Source organism: Enoplosus armatus, chromosome 19 (genome assembly GCF_043641665.1).
Source record: "Enoplosus armatus isolate fEnoArm2 chromosome 19, fEnoArm2.hap1, whole genome shotgun sequence".
Lineage (NCBI taxonomy): Eukaryota > Metazoa > Chordata > Actinopteri > Centrarchiformes > Enoplosidae > Enoplosus > Enoplosus armatus.
The window spans coordinates 19,510,304-19,527,249 of NC_092198.1; the positions used below are offsets into that span (position 1 = coordinate 19,510,304).

At 42.7% G+C, this 16,946-nt stretch overlaps 2 protein-coding genes across 2 annotated transcripts in view; both read left to right on the forward strand.

The window, feature by feature from the left end:
• The first annotated feature begins 1,310 nt into the window (after positions 1-1,310).
• Positions 1,311-2,688, forward strand: ptrhd1 (peptidyl-tRNA hydrolase domain containing 1). The gene is made up of 2 exons (XM_070926387.1): positions 1,311-1,526; positions 2,361-2,688. Exons 1-2 carry the CDS (start codon positions 1,317-1,319, stop codon positions 2,529-2,531), a joined length of 381 nt encoding a protein of 126 aa, XP_070782488.1. The 5' UTR covers positions 1,311-1,316; the 3' UTR covers positions 2,532-2,688.
• Positions 2,689-6,324: 3,636 nt separating this feature from the next.
• Positions 6,325-16,946, forward strand: part of ncoa1 (nuclear receptor coactivator 1) — a 44,878-nt gene continuing 34,256 nt past the window's right edge. The window contains exon 1 of the mRNA XM_070925546.1: positions 6,325-6,950. The gene's annotated coding sequence lies outside the window, so the exon portion shown is untranslated. The remainder of the gene's footprint in view (positions 6,951-16,946) is intronic.

Below are 16,946 nucleotides of genomic sequence, written 5' to 3' on the forward strand. Positions count from 1 at the left end.
ATTTTGGTAGAATATTAAAACCTGTTTGTATGGTTGTCTGTCTCAACACAGATATAATGATGTCTCACCAATTTTAAAAACAAAAATAGCATATTTTATATTTATATTATAATGTGTATGCTTAATAAATAATTATTGTGACATTTACTTGTGTTCGTTTCTCATTTATTTGAATGACTCGGAGGTTTACATCTCATTTAAAGTCGCAGTATTTTAAGAGACGCCAGATTGTGGAAGTTCCTTAAGGGCAAAAAAATACTGAGCTACAATATATGTAAATGTTCGCAAGTGTGCAGCTTCGAAGGCGATGACTACGTGAAGCCCTAATGACTCGCCCAATAGTGACACTAGTAGCTCTTAAGCTCGAAACCTATTGTGCACATGCAAATCTTGTCTTGAGTGCTGTCAAATCGTAACTTGCGGACTGATAAAAGCTTCGATTTGTCTTGCGCTCGCTCGATAGTTTTGTCAATAATGAACTTCCACACATCCTCAGCCTGGGGTACTTTTTAAAAGAGCTTTAACTTCTGTCAATAGACGCAGACGGCACACTGAGCAACGTTTGGCTGATTATTTTTGGGAGTGCATCTCTCCCCAGGCTGATTGCGGTGGACACTGGACCATCAGCAGAGGTGGTCTGTCACCGCCTTTACCACGAGTTTGACATAAAAGTCTATATAGAAGGAACTAGCTGACACTGAACCTTCTGTTCTGCCGTGTTACTATAAAAACATACCTAGGTTTTAAAATACATTGTTTTTCAACCCAGAAAACCCCCCAAAAAAGGGTGCACCACACAAGCTGAAGATGGTGAAACTGTTGAAAAGAAAGGTGGTGAGACGGCGACATGGGGTCTGGTTTGCCAAAAAAAAAAAAAGCCAGAAGAGAGGCATAGATGATGATGATGATGATGATGATGAAGAAGAGGAGAGAAGAAAAAGGTACATGGTGTTCTTTGTCCTAATTGTGTTTACCTTGATGGGCACTATTCTGGGAGAGGAGATAATGGGCTGAGAGGGGGGGCAATAACACACCTACACTATACAGTATATACAACAAGCCCTTTTTGAAATCCCTGAATGTTTTAACAGAATTCATTCACGTAATGAATGTGTTAAAATGATCTTTTGCTCGGAATTAAGAGTCCAGATTGTTTCTTTGCTGGTACCGCACGTAGGCCGACTGTGTGCTTTACCGTGCAGTTTTAGAAGTAACCGGTAGAGGGCAGTAACGTTGTAACACAGGTTCGTGACACCGCACAGCGGCTGACCCGGAAAATAAACAAAGCCTGAATCCGTTCCTGTGCAGGCTGAAACATGGCAGCCACGGGAGCCGGGTCCCCTGGCCGGTTGGTGCAGTATGTTGTTGTCCGGTCAGATTTGGTCCACAAGCTGTCCTGGCCCCTGGGGGCCGTTATAACTCAGGCCTGTCATGCCGCTACCGCCGCCATTCACCTTCACTACGGAGACCCGGACACACAGCGGTACCTGGCAGAGCTGGACTCCATGCATAAAGTGGTGCTGGGGGTAAGCGCGACACGTCAGGCCAGACTCCATTCGAATGTTTCTCACTTTAGTGCGGCTTGGATTGTCAACAGATGTACAGCGGTTGTGTCGTTTATCACAATTTACGTAATAGCAAATTAGAAGCTGTTCGGGTTAGCTGTATTGTTCGGTAACTTTAAAATCCTTTTATTTTTTATTTTTAATCCGTTTGCACTAGCTAGCAATGTGTTAAGCTAACTTTGCTATCCAACGACTAGTCCTCGGCTTAACTAGGAAAGAAGTTCTGCCCGACGTGTTAGCTGAGTGCCGAATTTAAAAGTGACTCCTTAAGAATATGATAAGGTCTTGAATGGTTTTCCAACTGGTATGAATCTGTGCTGACAAAGCAAAGAATTTATTAAATGACGGAATTTCGAATGGAGTGTGGTATTTCTCCTGTTACGTTTAGATATAAGTTAGCAGGCTAACTGTAATAGCAAGTAAATGATAACAAATGATTATTTTTAGGGCTTGGTATAATTCTTCTACAAGTATAATGCTTAAGGTTGCACGCCAACTGAAACTCACTCCAAACACCAAAGAGGGCATTTCACTGATTCAATAATGAATGAATGACTTGAATCAGAACGTTTGTACAAACTCATGCTGCATTCAGAGGTTTTAATTTCACCACTGCATGTGGTTTGGACAGGTTTTCAGTTTAACACCAAATCAACAACAAATATTTATTGTCTCACGTGGAGCTCCGGAATGAAACGTGAAGTGATGGGGACCTGTGGTCCCGTCTTGGATGTTAAATGTTTATTTTTAGTAGTCTGGCTCTCTGTGAGTGGTTGTGTTTCTTTTTGTCTCCAGGCTCCAGACGAGGCCGCCCTCTCCAGTCTATCGGAGAATCTGACGCAGGCCGGCGTGGCCCACAAGCTCTGGATCGAGCAACCTGAGAACATCCCCACCTGCTTGGCCCTGAAGCCGTGTCCAAAAGAGAGTGTCCAGCCGCTGCTGCGCAAGTTCAAACTCTTCAAATGACGGCCTTGACAGACGCCGTCCACCTTATGAACTGCCGCGCATGACCGCAGGGAGGGAGCAACGGGGACATTTCAGTATCTAATGTCATCTATAAACTGAGGACCCTTGCTTAATACATTTTAATATTAATGTATGGTATCACGTTGCCAGTCACAAATATCTGCTTTGTCATTCTTTTTGCGTCAAGTCTCTCATGCGGTTGTGCAAGACTCCAGCCATATTTCTACAGTGTGAACTGTCGCTGCAGAACTCTTTAATTATTCACATGTCAGTAAAACAGTGATCCTGTCGTACCATCTCGCCGCTTGTTGTGCAAATGAACTGCATATATCACGAGGTCAGATTCAATTAGGAACACTTTAAGAATGCATTTGCAACATGGTATTGTGAAAAGGTAGATCTGTGTTTTACAGGGGATTTATACACGGCGTTGCTGCAGAGTACACCACATACAGTATGCGACGTTTCATTACCTCGAGTCTCTCCTTGTGTCCCTTTTTTGTTCGTTGGAACAGACTCAACAACTTTAAAAACTTGGTTTGTATTGTAGTTATATATACAAAGTTATTTGGTCACCGGCCATACGGGTCTTGAGCTCTTAACGTAACTCTAGAATACAGTCGGTGCTGAATTGTTCCACCTGTGGAACGGGCACTGCACTGGGTGTCCGCTTCCTTCAAGTCACCTAGGTATGAACAACAGGACTCGTCCGTCTTCAGCTACACCGTCCTTTCCCTCCTCAGCAGAGCTTCTCTTCACAGTGAAAAGCAAAAGGTAGGAGTCCCCACCAACCGACACTGAAACGTTTCCGTTTTTTCCTCGCATGCAACTCTGAGCTGCATCATAGACAGCGGTGGAAGAAGAATTAAGACCTTTTACTTAACAGTAGCAGCACCACCAATTTAAAAGTACTCCGTCACAAAGTCCTCAAAATCTTACGTAAATAAAAGTATAAAGAAAATGTATAAAAGTAAAGGTACTCACTGTGCAGCCTTTGTTACATTATTATACGTTATACTATTAGATTATTATTATGGCTGCAGTAACACGTAAGATGTATTTTAATGTTGTAGCTGGCTGCTAGTTGTATTCAGTTTTTATACTGTAACAATGCATTGTATTTTACATTATAGGTTTTTAAAATGTTCTTGTGTAAAGTAAGGGGGGGGGGGGGTTAAATGCGTCTTGAATGACCCAAAGGGAAAGTGTGTCATGTGTGAGGCAATGTCTAAACATAAAAACTGTCTGCCACAGTATTTATTACCTATCCTCAGTCACATATAAGTACGCAGAAGTACTTCATTTTACAATATTACATGCGTACTTTTTTTTTTGTTCTAGAAAATGTCAAAAAAAATGGTTATGATTTAGTTTTTAAAAAAAAATAATAACAGCTGCGGTTCACGTTACTGTCTCACCGAGAAGATACTGAGGCCTGACAACGGACACTGGTGGAGTCTTGTTTCCTTGAGCCAGCCTTCGGCCCTCCGGCCCGGGCCTACCTCCGTCCGCCATCGTAAACGTGAGCAGTTGAAACGCTTTTAAATGCGCGACTCATCTTCGACTCTTAATGGCGGCGCTCAGCAGCGAGTGCGACGTTCGAAAAGGAAAACAACAGAAGCCTCCTTCGTGAGTCACAGCCTTGAACCCCGAAGAAAGGCACGCAAGCGGCCAATTAACATATTACGCACAGTGTAATTACTTCTGAAGAGTATTTCCCAGAATACCTCCCGAGGACACGCCCACACACACACACACACACGCGACTCTCGTCCTCACGCGTGAGTGACCTCATCGCAGCGTTGAACGTGAGCGGCGGGCCCTGCGGCAGTGCGCTGGGGAGACTCAACAGGCTGAAGTTGCGAGACTTGGGGGGGGGAAACTCACGCAGCCGCATTCTTCACCTCTCTTTGATTGACAGACGATGATGGTAATCGCGATCGTGCGCCCCCACGCAACGGACGGCCACGGCAGGGACTGATCCCAAATTGCTGCGCGAACAAACGCGCACGTCGAAAAGTGCTTTCCTGTTAGCCTGTTATTTATTTCAGGAAGCGAAATATTCTGGAATATATCAATATATACCAAAAACAAACAAACAAACAAACAAACAGCGGCACCAAATATTAGCCCCCTAGCTCCCCCGCATTTCAAACCCAAAGTTAACCTGGTGAGCACAGTGAAGCATCGAGCAGCTAAAGAGCCAGAGGGGGGGTTGTTGTTTTTTTCCTCAGGAGTTGATGGAGACCAAATAAATAAATAAATAAATAAATAAACGGAGCTAAAAAGGAGAGTGGATCATTCGTCAGGCGGCCAAAAGCTGAATGCTAATTTTGCTCCGTATGTGCTGGAACGGGTAAACGGGCAATCGCTTGCTACCACGTTAGCCATATCGACTTTATAAGCCCATGACGTGTCAAATCAAAGGTGTTTGATGTGTTTTAGCTTGTTGTCCCCAATCAGCAAAAAAAAAAAAAAAAAAACACATCGAAAACAGATTAATGCAGCTTTAAAAAGGAGCGTTGCATGATTATTTACTAGGATATCAAACCTCCATTGGCAACCGGTGGTCTCGACAGTACACAAATAAAAAGAATACATTCAGAATACATTTTGCAATAACGCAATAGGAATATTGAAAGGATAGCCTCTGTATGGCTCCTTCACAAATTACTGTCAGTCTTCCTTACTGCATGATCAACAAATTAGCCATTTAGTCCATAAAACGTCAAAATAATGGGGGGAAAAAAATACACAAATATCACAATTTCCCCTGGTGACGTCTTAAAATCGCTTGTTGTGGGTCCAAAGTCCAAAGAAATACTCAATTAATTAGGATTTTTTTAAAAAAACAAAAAACAGAGAAAAGCAGCAAATCTTCCTCATTTGAGAAGGTGGAAACAGCCTTTGGCATTTTGTAAACTTAATACAGCTAACTAAACTAAAACAAATATCACCTCACATCACCTGTCATTACCACCCGATTGTGTAGTTCTTCATGAAATTATTAGGATACTGCGGATCTGCAGAATAAAAGCGCATACCGTTGCATTTCCCAGCATGAAAATCCAAATGCTCCTTTAAAGCCCCCCTTCACCTTGCCAGGAATAAAACTAAACACTGGTGGGAAAACACTAGGTCTAAAAATAAAAACAGAAACTAATAACAGAATCGGCCTAACAAAAAAGTGCAAGATTATGAACTTTAAACCCCGAATTCCCAGACAGAAAAAAAAAAAAGAATCAGAGGACATGGCCTCAGAGGTAGCTACAGCTCTGGTTTAAGCACCAACTGCATTTATGTATTTTTTTTTTTTTTTAAAGAATCTTGTTTGTTGTTGGTGATGTCTGTCTTGATTAAATATCTTGGCGCTGGAGCCAAAGGCAATTCTCCACACCGTAGCCAATAAAGTTCCTAACTACCGAGTGATGACCACAAACACACACACTGACTGTACCCTTATGAATAATGTAGCTACAGTGCATCAGACAGTATCACTATGTACCAGACACTATGGATTCTGCACAGTGCATCAACACACACACACACACACTGCCACAGGAGGCCTGTAGTTTGAACACACACCCTGCTCCATTTACTCTCCATAGTCTCGTCAAAACATCGGAACATATTCTGCATCATGTAGGTGCAAGACGTCTCTTTAATAGCGTCTAATCACCAGTCAGCTCCTCTTTCCAACAACACAAGCACTGCCCGCTGCCCTCCCCGTGGACGCGCCTGGACGCTCCGCGCGCACGAGCAGCCCTGTTTGTTTGTGTTGAGAGATTGGAAATGGCGGAGAGCAGAGACCAAAGCGATAACTTGGGTTTGCAAACGCGAGTGCGCCGTCATTGAAACGCGTAAACCGCCCGCAAGTGATCCTCGGAGTTACTTAGGATTTGCAGCTGCCGACGGGATACAAGTCGGACACGGCGAAAGGGGATTTTCGGAACAAGGTTTGGATTTAGCAAGCTGGTTAGCTAGCTGAGCTAACCGTGCTGGCAGCCTGGCGTTTGCTAGCTTCAAGTCGTGTGTGATTTTAACTACGCAGGCTTGTTTGTCAACATTAGCTGACGTTAAATTGCAAGCGTGCCAGCTAATATACAACTTTTGCCCGGTTGCCAAGCTAACCTACGCGGGTTTATAACATGTTCGCCGCAGCCGACCGCAAAAAAATATCATCCCAAAGTAACAGTGGATAAAAAAAAAAAGAAAAAAGAAAAAAGAAAGTCGGACATCTGAGTATCCTTGTCGCGAGCAAGCAGTAAGTTAAGCTGGTTAGCTAAGTTAGCTAACTGGCTTGTTTCACGCACAGTCTAAACTGCCGTTTGCATGGGAATTAACGAGCCAGCGTGACAATTAACAGCAAGACCCCGTTGGGAGGATCATTATTTGCAAGTTAAACGGACGACGAAACAGGTAAGCCAAACCGACACACACACACACACCGCCGTAAAAGCATGACAACATGTCATCCTGACGGACCATGATTTTAACTGGCCGCTGCAGCGGAGCATATGCTGAGGGCCTCCAAACATGCCTGACTCATTGTTGATTTTTCCACATAACGCTGCTACAATTCACCCGACACCATCTTCTCCCACTGAACACATAACGTGCAGCGCTCGCTGGGACATTTTGCTCCTTCGCCACCTGCAAAGAAAAGAGAAGCAGGCTATCCTTATGTAAGATGGTGCGAACGGCCTGAAGGTGTCGCTGCGCGTCATTTGATTTGCGACCTGAACGCGAAGACTTATGGGGCATCTTGACCTCTTGTCACACTGCAGAAAGCTTCTGGTCATTTTTAGATAGCCCCACATGCACAACTCACACACACTGTTAGAAATATATTGTGCAAAAATAGATCAAGAACATGCAGTTGGAGACGATGCTAGCCTTCCATTAGCATTAATGTATTGGACACTATTCAACTTAATTGACCTAATTTGGTATTGATAGTCTTAGTGGCCCTGGGGCTGTTTTTAAGGTGTTTAGCCCTTTTATGTAAAATTTTAAATCCAGTTAACAAAAACTTGTATTTGGTTTGAGTGCAAAAATAGAGGACTGCAGCTTAAAATATTGTCTGTCATCCATAGTTCTAACTTGCTATGTTTTAGGGGCAGACGCCTGCATGTTAAACTCTGGTTTGCACTGACTTGTAAGACAATGCAGTGCTAGCTGGCATTGGAATCTAAATGATTTGAATAGCTGCATTTTAAAGACGCGCTCTGAAAGATGATTTATGCTCAGATGAAATAGTTGAATAGAGATTTTCTTGCATGAGAGGGAGTAAAATAACTCTCATCAAGTCGAAATGCTTGATCGATTGGTTGTCAACCAAACATGGAAGAGGTGCTTTGAGTGCCTCGAAGGGAAAAAATAATTATGACATGCATTATGTTTTACATTATTCAAAATAGAAATTATTATTAGTACTGCAGTGGTTTGTTTATAAAGGATTTTCGAGCATTATTATTACTGTGAAATTTGTGTTCTGGAAGTGCTTGAGCAGTTGGGCGGATGGTGGACATGTATGTGAAAAGTTCTGTCTTTGAAATGTAACAACAATCTCTGATGATAATAAATGCTGAATTGGGCTTAATTTTTCTTAAGCATAGATCTGTTTCATCTACAATGGAGGGGGAAGGTATTTCAGTAAAACCCACTGAAACGCATCAAAGTTTCTTTTAAGTTATTCCATTGCCTGCGTTCAGACTCGTGATGCAAGCAAATTCAAAGCAACAACAACAACAACAACTTGAGTTGTTAAAGTGAAGTCAGGTCAGTTTTATATATAGCCCGAAATGTGGATACGTTTGGATAATGCCCAGACACCACTGCTGCAAACTATAATTTGGCTTCTTGTTCTTAATATGAAATTCAGCTTCATGTAGTCACTTAGAAGTAACAGAAATCCCTTTTATCATATGAAATAATACATTCATTAAGTTCAGTGTCTTCATGTGTGTTGCAGTCTACTACTTTGTTTTGCTTGAGAATGCTCGATGATAGCAGGCAGTCTGTTTGTGTGGTATTGGACATGCCATGTTCTAAGTGAAAGCTTTGTATCTGGGCCTCTCTAGGCTAAGATGTAGCCCAGATAAGAGCCAGGATATAGAGTTCAATGTCGGCCTCAGTTATTCAGTTCAAAGTTTGCACCTCTGCAGCCAGAGTGGTAACTGTGACTGCCTGAGTACAACCTAACTGTGAACAACCAAGCAAAAACGTTGTAATAAGAAAGTGAAAATAGTCGTAATTGTCTTCTTCAGACTTCAAATAAAAGAACTTGCCTCATTAATTTTTGTCTTGTGGCATGTAAGACAGATCAAACAAGACGCGCAAGCAAATAGCATCAATCATGGATGCACTTTCTCTCCTCCCAAAATGCAGCTTGAATGTGGAGAAGAGATGAAGGCCCTTAACCAGACCATGTCACGGTGTGGTGACATGCTAAAGCGCTGTAGCTACCTTCTCCTCTCTAGTTGAAAGAGAGAGTTTTTGCATACTGGAGGGGATGTGGAGGCGGATGAAGGAGGAAAGTATTGCTGCTTGGTGATTTAAAGTATTATAACTCTCTAATTAGAGTATAATCCCATGTGTGTAATATTTATTCTGTTGCAAGCAGTGGTGATGACATTTCCTTTTATTGGCTCTACACACAAGCTGTTAAGCCTACCTAAGGATGAGCCACATTTGAGGCAAGTTGTTGGGAGTGGGAGCCCTCCTCCTCCCAGCTAAGCTCTGTGTCTGTATGGAGAATGAGCAGCCATTTTAGCACTCAGCACTGCTGCAGCCTGCCTGCCTGTCTGCCACGGTCACAGCATTCTTCTGCTGGAGCTGTAGTAGGTTTTCAATCTGTTTGATTTGAGCCCCCCCACCCCCGAGGACACCTGCAACCAACCTGTGAAAATGTCAATCTGATGCTTTCACTTTGGGTCAGAACACCCAGCAAATACTGAATGCGGATGAATGTCATCTGTGGTGGCAGATGAATCAGTGAGGCTCACCTGCCACTCGGCTCAGCGTATTTATATACAGTTGTCTGTGTTTGCCTTTTTAGTGTTGTCTTGTAACTGTAAATCTATAGCGCTTTCTAGCCACTTGCACTTTTCTTTAATCTTTCAACGTTTTGGTCATTTTGGTCAAAGGATGCCACATCTTGCTCCTTCTTTGAATAATTTCAACCTGTTTAGATAATGAGGTGTTATGATACTATTGCCTTGTCTTTATTTGGTTGTCTTCCATAGAGAGTTGTTTGCCTTGTCCTTAAGCATGAAGCCAAAGTGAAGCTGCTGACTCTGTCTTGTCAAGATCTCCGTCAACACTGGGATGCAACAAGTCGAGTCAACCATGTTGTCACGGTTGGGACACTGAAACATTGTACAGTAACGCCATGGTGTTAATGGATATTTACAACCCAGGGCTGTAGGGAAAATGGATGCAACATCAAGCCGACGTGAATTTGGCAAGGTTATTAACTTACATTAAAGGTAAATTTCCCCTCGTTTTATGTGGATGCCCAATCAGTGTTAGCAGTGTCTACATGTATCAGGATGCATTGCGTTGGCGTTGGCAACAGCGTCCAACAAAAACTGCCAACGCTGGAGTTCATTGCAGCAGAGCGATTCAGTGTCTGTTGGCATCGGAGGGCAATTTCAGCAAAGGCACCACCAGCCTCGGCCTCTCTCCGGTGCATTTCTTCGTCCGTATACTATTTTTATGAGGACGAGTAAATAAAACAAACTTTGGTCGAGACTCGGGGTAGCCTACCAAATACCTCAGACTCACGAGTTACAATTTTTGAATGTCAAATCAACAATCAGTGAGGGGAGCAGAGGTCAGCAGCTCACTCGAAGTCACAGCACTCCTGAGTGACAGCTCCAGTGGCTTTTTTTTTTTTAGCTGGCAATGTCAGTCGGCCCACCACTTTTAGTTTTTAAATATCTCAAGAAGTAATGGGTGGCCTGCCATGAAATTTGGTACAGATGTCCATACCGCCCAGAGGATGAAACCTAATGACTTTGATGATCCTGTGACGTCTCCTTTGGGACCACCTATAATATATATATATCAAAGTTTTCACTTATCCTGTGAAATATCTCAGCTTCTACTCGGTGGATTGGCACCAAATTTTGCGCAGACGTTCAGGGTCCCCAGACAATGCATCCTAATGACTTTGGCGATCCCCTGACTTTCCCTCTAGCGCCACCATGAGGTTGACATTTTTGGTTTTTAGTGAAATGAAACTATTGGATGGATGGCCATGAAGTTTACTACAGATGTTCATGTCGCCCTCTGGATGAATTGGAGTAGTTTTTGTTAATCCTGTCTTTTTGTCTATCACCCTCGTTTAAAAAAAAAAGAAATACCTGCAAAACCAATCGGTGTTGTCGTAAGACACCCAGATATAATCAGTGGACTAGGTGTACAAAATCGGCCGTGCTTCGTTGAATGGACCAATCATAGTGTCTCACACAGGCCCGTCACAGAGGTGAAATGCACAGCATTGGATATGGTGTTACTTAAATTAAAACAAAGCCATGTGGCGTTCATTAATGTCTGCGACAGTGTCTTTTCAGTTACTACTTGGGGGGGGGGGGGGGGGGGGGGGGGCTTTTTTAAATTCTACACCCAGTGGCTTTAAATATTAGTTATAAATCGCACAATTTACAACTAGTTAACACCTAGTTAAAACTAGTTTTTGCTAGCTAGCTGTTTGCATGTGGGATGTAGCTTGATTGAGCATGCTAATTGAGGAGTTTTAATATATTTCCATTTATTCTCTTTTATGAATTAGTTATTCACTTTAAACTCTGCACTTGCACTCAGCCCACATTGTTGGCCTTTCCCCATTACTTAACTTGCTAGCAAGCTAACTCAGCTCATTTAATTAAAGTTCAACTCAACTAAATTGTAGATTTTTTTTAAATTTCTATTAGGAGGGTTTACAATTATGTCTGCTTATGATGTGGTAAAAGGTTTGTTTCTACCTGCATATGGAATGGTAAATACAGGCAGAACAATTAAACCCTACATTTCCCCTTTAATCCCGTTATATCCCGTTAATTCCCATAAATTCTCATAAAGTCCTGTTAATTCCCATGGAAAGTTAAGGCCTCGAATATTCCTGGAATTTTGCAAACCTAATCTGGACAGAGCTTAAATCTCATCAACCCCACAGCTTGTGGTTTCTTGTTTACTTAAGGGATATGAAGGAAATCTTTTTTTAAGCAGTTTTCCTTTATTCAAGGTGTGATGTCTTCAATTCTGGTCTAGTTCCAGCATGGGCAGGGGGTGGGAGGGGGGGGCTTGGTTTGCATTGTCTTGGCAAATCAGTGTTATCACAAATCAGAGCGTTTAGATGAAATAAACTCTGTATTCCAGAGCGTTTCAAACCATCTTTGATAATATGCAATGGGACGTGCAGGAGCTCTCGTTTCTGCAAAGCTGGAACAGATCGGCTCCTGGTGTAGCCTGTGTAGCTCTGGCCTGCTGTATGCTGTGGTTTGTCCCTCGACCCTGGCACTCTGAGTCAGTGTGAGGCAGCAACACACACACACACACACACACACACACACACACACATACATGCATACTTTCTTCAGCTGCTTTGAGCGAGCAGAATGAAGGGGAAGAAGAGAAGAGCGGCGCTGCTTTGACTCCTCGCTGCCTTCCTGCTGTCAGAGCGATGGCCTACATTCTCGCCTGGAAAAAAAAAAAGGCTTGTGCAGCAGACTGTGAGAATTTGCGAAGGTTGGGAGGAAATGGAGGGAAGGAGAAAGGTAAAGGCGAAGAATGAGGGAAACAGAAGGACCACGTAAAGGAAGAAATTGATAGGGCAAGCAGGAAAACAGAGCGAGGAGAGCGGTTGTTGTGTTGTGTGAGTGTTTGTGAGTAATAAAGATATGTTTGCCAAAATGATACTCCCAGGAATAGAGAAAGAGAAACAGAGAAATAGAGAGAAATTGTTTTACAGGTACATTATCCTCTGCTGATGTGACTGGATGTGTGCCTGTGCCCAGGGGACACTGTCAAGTGGATTAGAGGAAGTTTAACAGTTTTGGGTATCTCACCTTAGATGTGAAGTGAACAGTGTGTAGTGAACATATGTGGCATTAACACCTTTCGTGAAGTAGAGCATAAAGGTGTCTGTGTGCCTGGGTTTTAAATGGGTGGGCAGTGAGATACTTTGGAAAGTAAAAAGCTTCGCTCAGAAGTTGCCGTGCAAGTTGGAGTCAACACTTAAATGTGTCTCGCATATTTGTTATTTCTGCACTTGAGAATGCTTTAAGTTGGCATCACATGCACGTTTTTTTGTTGTTGTTTTGTTGTGGTGATTGCTTTTTATTACTGAATCCGTAAAGCAGATGAATGGCCCTCGGCCGCCAGTATTCTCAAAGTAAATTTGGCGTGTGCTCAGAGGCTGTTGTGTACAACATTGGGTGCAAATGCCGCTGTGTTTACTGCGACTGGAGGAGTGTCCCTTCTGTGTCAGAGGAGTGAGTGTGCGATTTAGGTGAACGAGATGAGGCCAGGACTAAATCTTAGATGATGAGATCTTAAACAAAGTTTTAAAAGCTCTAAAAGTTACAGCTGATATCACAGGAGGAAGAAGATGATATAACCCATGGCAGTATTTTGTTCTTAAAGTGATTATCTTGGTGTCATTATTTCATTTCAGAGGGAAGGGTATTTCAAAGTTCAACTCTACAGTGAAGTACTTCTGTGTAATCAAGGCCACCTGAAAGATGTTGTGCAGGTGCTGCCATTATAAATCAGACCAATACATGTTTCTGCGGTATTCTTACCTCTCCATTTATCTGGGTAGACCCTTGAAGTTGCCTGAACTTGATTCATCTTTTTATCACAATTTCTACTCAAGGTGGAAATAATATATAACATACAATAATAACAGTTTAACTATAAATACAATCCCCAAGCCCGACCAAGCACAATATAGGCGTCTTTTTTTCAGTGGCATTGTGTGCCGCATCGTCTTCATGAGAAACAGTGCTAGCGAATGCTGTGTGTAAGGGCTTTGCCTTGCTCAGGAGTCAGAGGGAAAGCAGCCTGATATATTGCACAGCAGAAAGGCTGCAAAGCAGTATACCTTTTGCATCAGTGATGTCTAGACTGCAGCCATTGACAGAGGGAAACAGCACTAAGAGGAAAGGAAGTGGTCTTGTTTTGTGTGAAGTACAACGTGGCGCAAGTAACAACTGTTTGTGGTCCAGATATTCAAATGCTGGCTGCAGGCTTATTTTACACGTCACACGTGTGTTCACACGTTGCAGTCCACGTGTGTCAGGCTGTGGGTTTGTTTTTCAGAGGGAAAGTGTGTTTGTGTGAGTGCGCACTTTGTTATTTGAAAATGTTTGCTGAACGTCCAGTGTCAAGTGCCATGTTTAAATAAACAAATGTTGGAACGATAAGGCGTGCTGCATTGAATGTGCCGTGAAAAGCAAACCACTGTCATTGTGGGACGTACGGAACTGCAATAATTGACCGACTCAACTGTAATTGGCCGACAAGCGAGCCCATCGCATGATTGATTGCTGTCATGTTTTAGAAAATGTCGCCTGAAGTGTGGCAGCATTTCAAGAAGTTGGAGGATGAGGATAAACGTGTACTTTGCAACCTGTTTTCAAGTTACACAACCAGTCTGTAAGATTATTCGAAAAGATGCCACTCTGTCTTTGTTCCCATCGTTAAGTTGTGCGTTCACGCAGAATCGCCGCGTTATTTCAGGAGAAAAGTCGATGCCTGTTGAGCTAAAGACATCTCAGACATCTCTGGATGTTGTTGTTGTTGATCTAATATCCAAATTCATTTCTTGTTTACATTTGTTTAGTTGTAGTAACTCATTCTTAGTTGCTTGTCTTCTGGTGCAGCCACTACAGGAAGTGATGAATGAATGCATTAAATACTAATCTGTTGTAAATCAATATTTATTATTAAACATATGGTCCCAGTTTCTCAGTTCCTATTTTTTCCCTCCTGGTTCTACTGAAAGTCTTTACCAAAGCAGGCCACCATGTTGTTTTCTTTAGTCTCACTGTAAACAGTTGACGTTGAACTTGTTTATCATGTGTGAGAATATCGGCTCACAGGAATATTTTGATCCAACGACTATCAGCAAATTGAATGCAGCGTTCCTCCTTGAGACAGTTACAGTTCATACAAATGTTAAACAGGTAAAAGTTAAGGCACTGTGACGTTCCACGGCTTTTATATAACTTACTATCAGGAAATGATGGCTTGTGAAGGTTATAAAATGCAGTGCGTGGTGTGCTTTGGATAAAGGGATGATCCCACCTCTTTAATTGCGGTTGTTTTAATAGCATTAGGCCAAGATTGGCCCATCAGAAATCAACAAGTGGTCAATCTGGTTTTGTTCTGGGAGTAAATGTTGGCATGGTTGCATAATAGGGTGTGAGACAGAGCTCGTGACCGCATTGTGAGTGCTACGATGCGATGCACTGACTCATTCGACGCATAACGTGTCGTTTGATTAGAATTCAAGACCAGACATCCAAATTTGGGCTCCCTCGTTGACCTCCTCCCGGCTGATAACACGTGGCCGTACAAGCCGGCTGACCTTTCCACATCTGCATCATTTGTCACGCAGTCCTTGTACTTATTTACAAGCATTGATAGACGAGGCCGAAAGACTGCCGCGCTGTTCCAAAACAAGCCAGCTGGTCTCCTGAAGCTGGACCAAACTTGGCGAAGGACGGATTCTGAGTGCGCATGTCTTTGCTCGAGACTTGATGCTTTTAAACAGGTTGCTTAGTTGCAAGAGCAGGGCTGAAGGTGCACAAGGGCAGGCGTCCACCATGAAGGCCATTTCCAGATGTGTATTCAGGACACACATGTTGGCAGGGTCTTGTCATCAATCTGCTGTGAGAAAGTCGGTACTATCATCCTTATCTTCCTTACTTGAGTTCTAGCTGCTGTTTTTGATTTATTAAGTTTCCATAATGAAGCGAGGACCAAATAACGTTTATGCTCGGCCTCCGTTTAGTTTTGCTATTTTCACCCACTCACCTCCTCTCCTTTGTCTTTCTCTCTCTTGCTTTTGTCCTATTTTTTTTATTTATTTATTTTTTACAAAATTTCCATCCCTCGTTTTGACCATGTACCAAATCAACAAATGCTTCTTTGTGTGTGAGAGAGCTCCTCGCTGAGTTTTGAACAAGCCTGTGTACCCGTTAACTCGTCTTCCATTTTACACAAGGTGTAATTTACACTCTGGGAAATGTGTGATCTGATAAAATCCAATGAGCCGTTCGTTGAAAAACCTGACGGAGGCCTTGTCTCAGGTGGGGACCACTCCTCATGAAGCTTTTGACTTGCAGGTTTTTGATCATTTTACGACCAGAGGAAACTGTGAAACAGGTGCTCTGGCAGCTCCGCTATGACAGGGACTGGATTAGGAGAAATACTTGGTGTGTTTTGGTGCTGGCATTAATCATGTTGCTGTGTAGCAGCCCTTCGGCTGTACGTTCTCCAGTCTGAGTGACTGATCTGCTGTTGCACAAGTCAACTATGTGTCAGCTGAGCAGATGGACACAGAAGCTGAAGGTTAGAGGACTGTGGAGGATCAGAACCAGCCAGGGACGTAGATCCAGATAGTCATTTACAACCAGCTAATAATGACCAGACTTCAGACTCGAGGTCAATGACAGTGATGCTGATTGAAAGGAGACCAGGGAACTGTGTGTTACAATGTTTGCATTTCTTTCAAGGTTTATTGTCATCCATGTAGGAACTACAGGAAACTATACAATGAAATTCTTGCACCAAGGCACTGTCAAAGTGCTTAGGGATTTCCCTGCTGGTGAAGCAGACTGTACACAGTCTCTAAATGGACCTTACTTAGGTCATTTGCAGGTTAATGTCATGACACAATCGCAACACAGCACGCAGTGGTACATCTTTGATTGGACTTCACCTTTTGACCTTTTGTTTCTAACTTTGCTGGTGCCACATTCACTCTCCTCCCTAGAGGGTACAGCTAGCTGGCATCAACAGGTGTCCCAGGCACAGAGATGTGCATCACTTTCATTAAAAAGGTCATATATCTGTGTATTTAATTGTTGTTTGTTTTCTATTTCGTGTATTACAATGCGTTACAATTCTGCCTTCTAGACAATATTCTTTGATGCTTAATGTACATGTGGATGTGGATGACTCTGTGATATATTAAATGTTAACTAAATCAAATGAAAATTAGCGTTTTTGCACAATGTGTAAAATACAGACGGGCGACAAATTGAAGGAAAAACTTGAATAAGAAGAAACACATCAAATGCAGAAGCTTCTGTGCATTGAATGGTTTGATGAATGTGAGTCCTTTTGAGTCCTGTGTCCTTTTGTTATGTCTGGCTATGTTTGTTTTTCTTTCTATCTGCT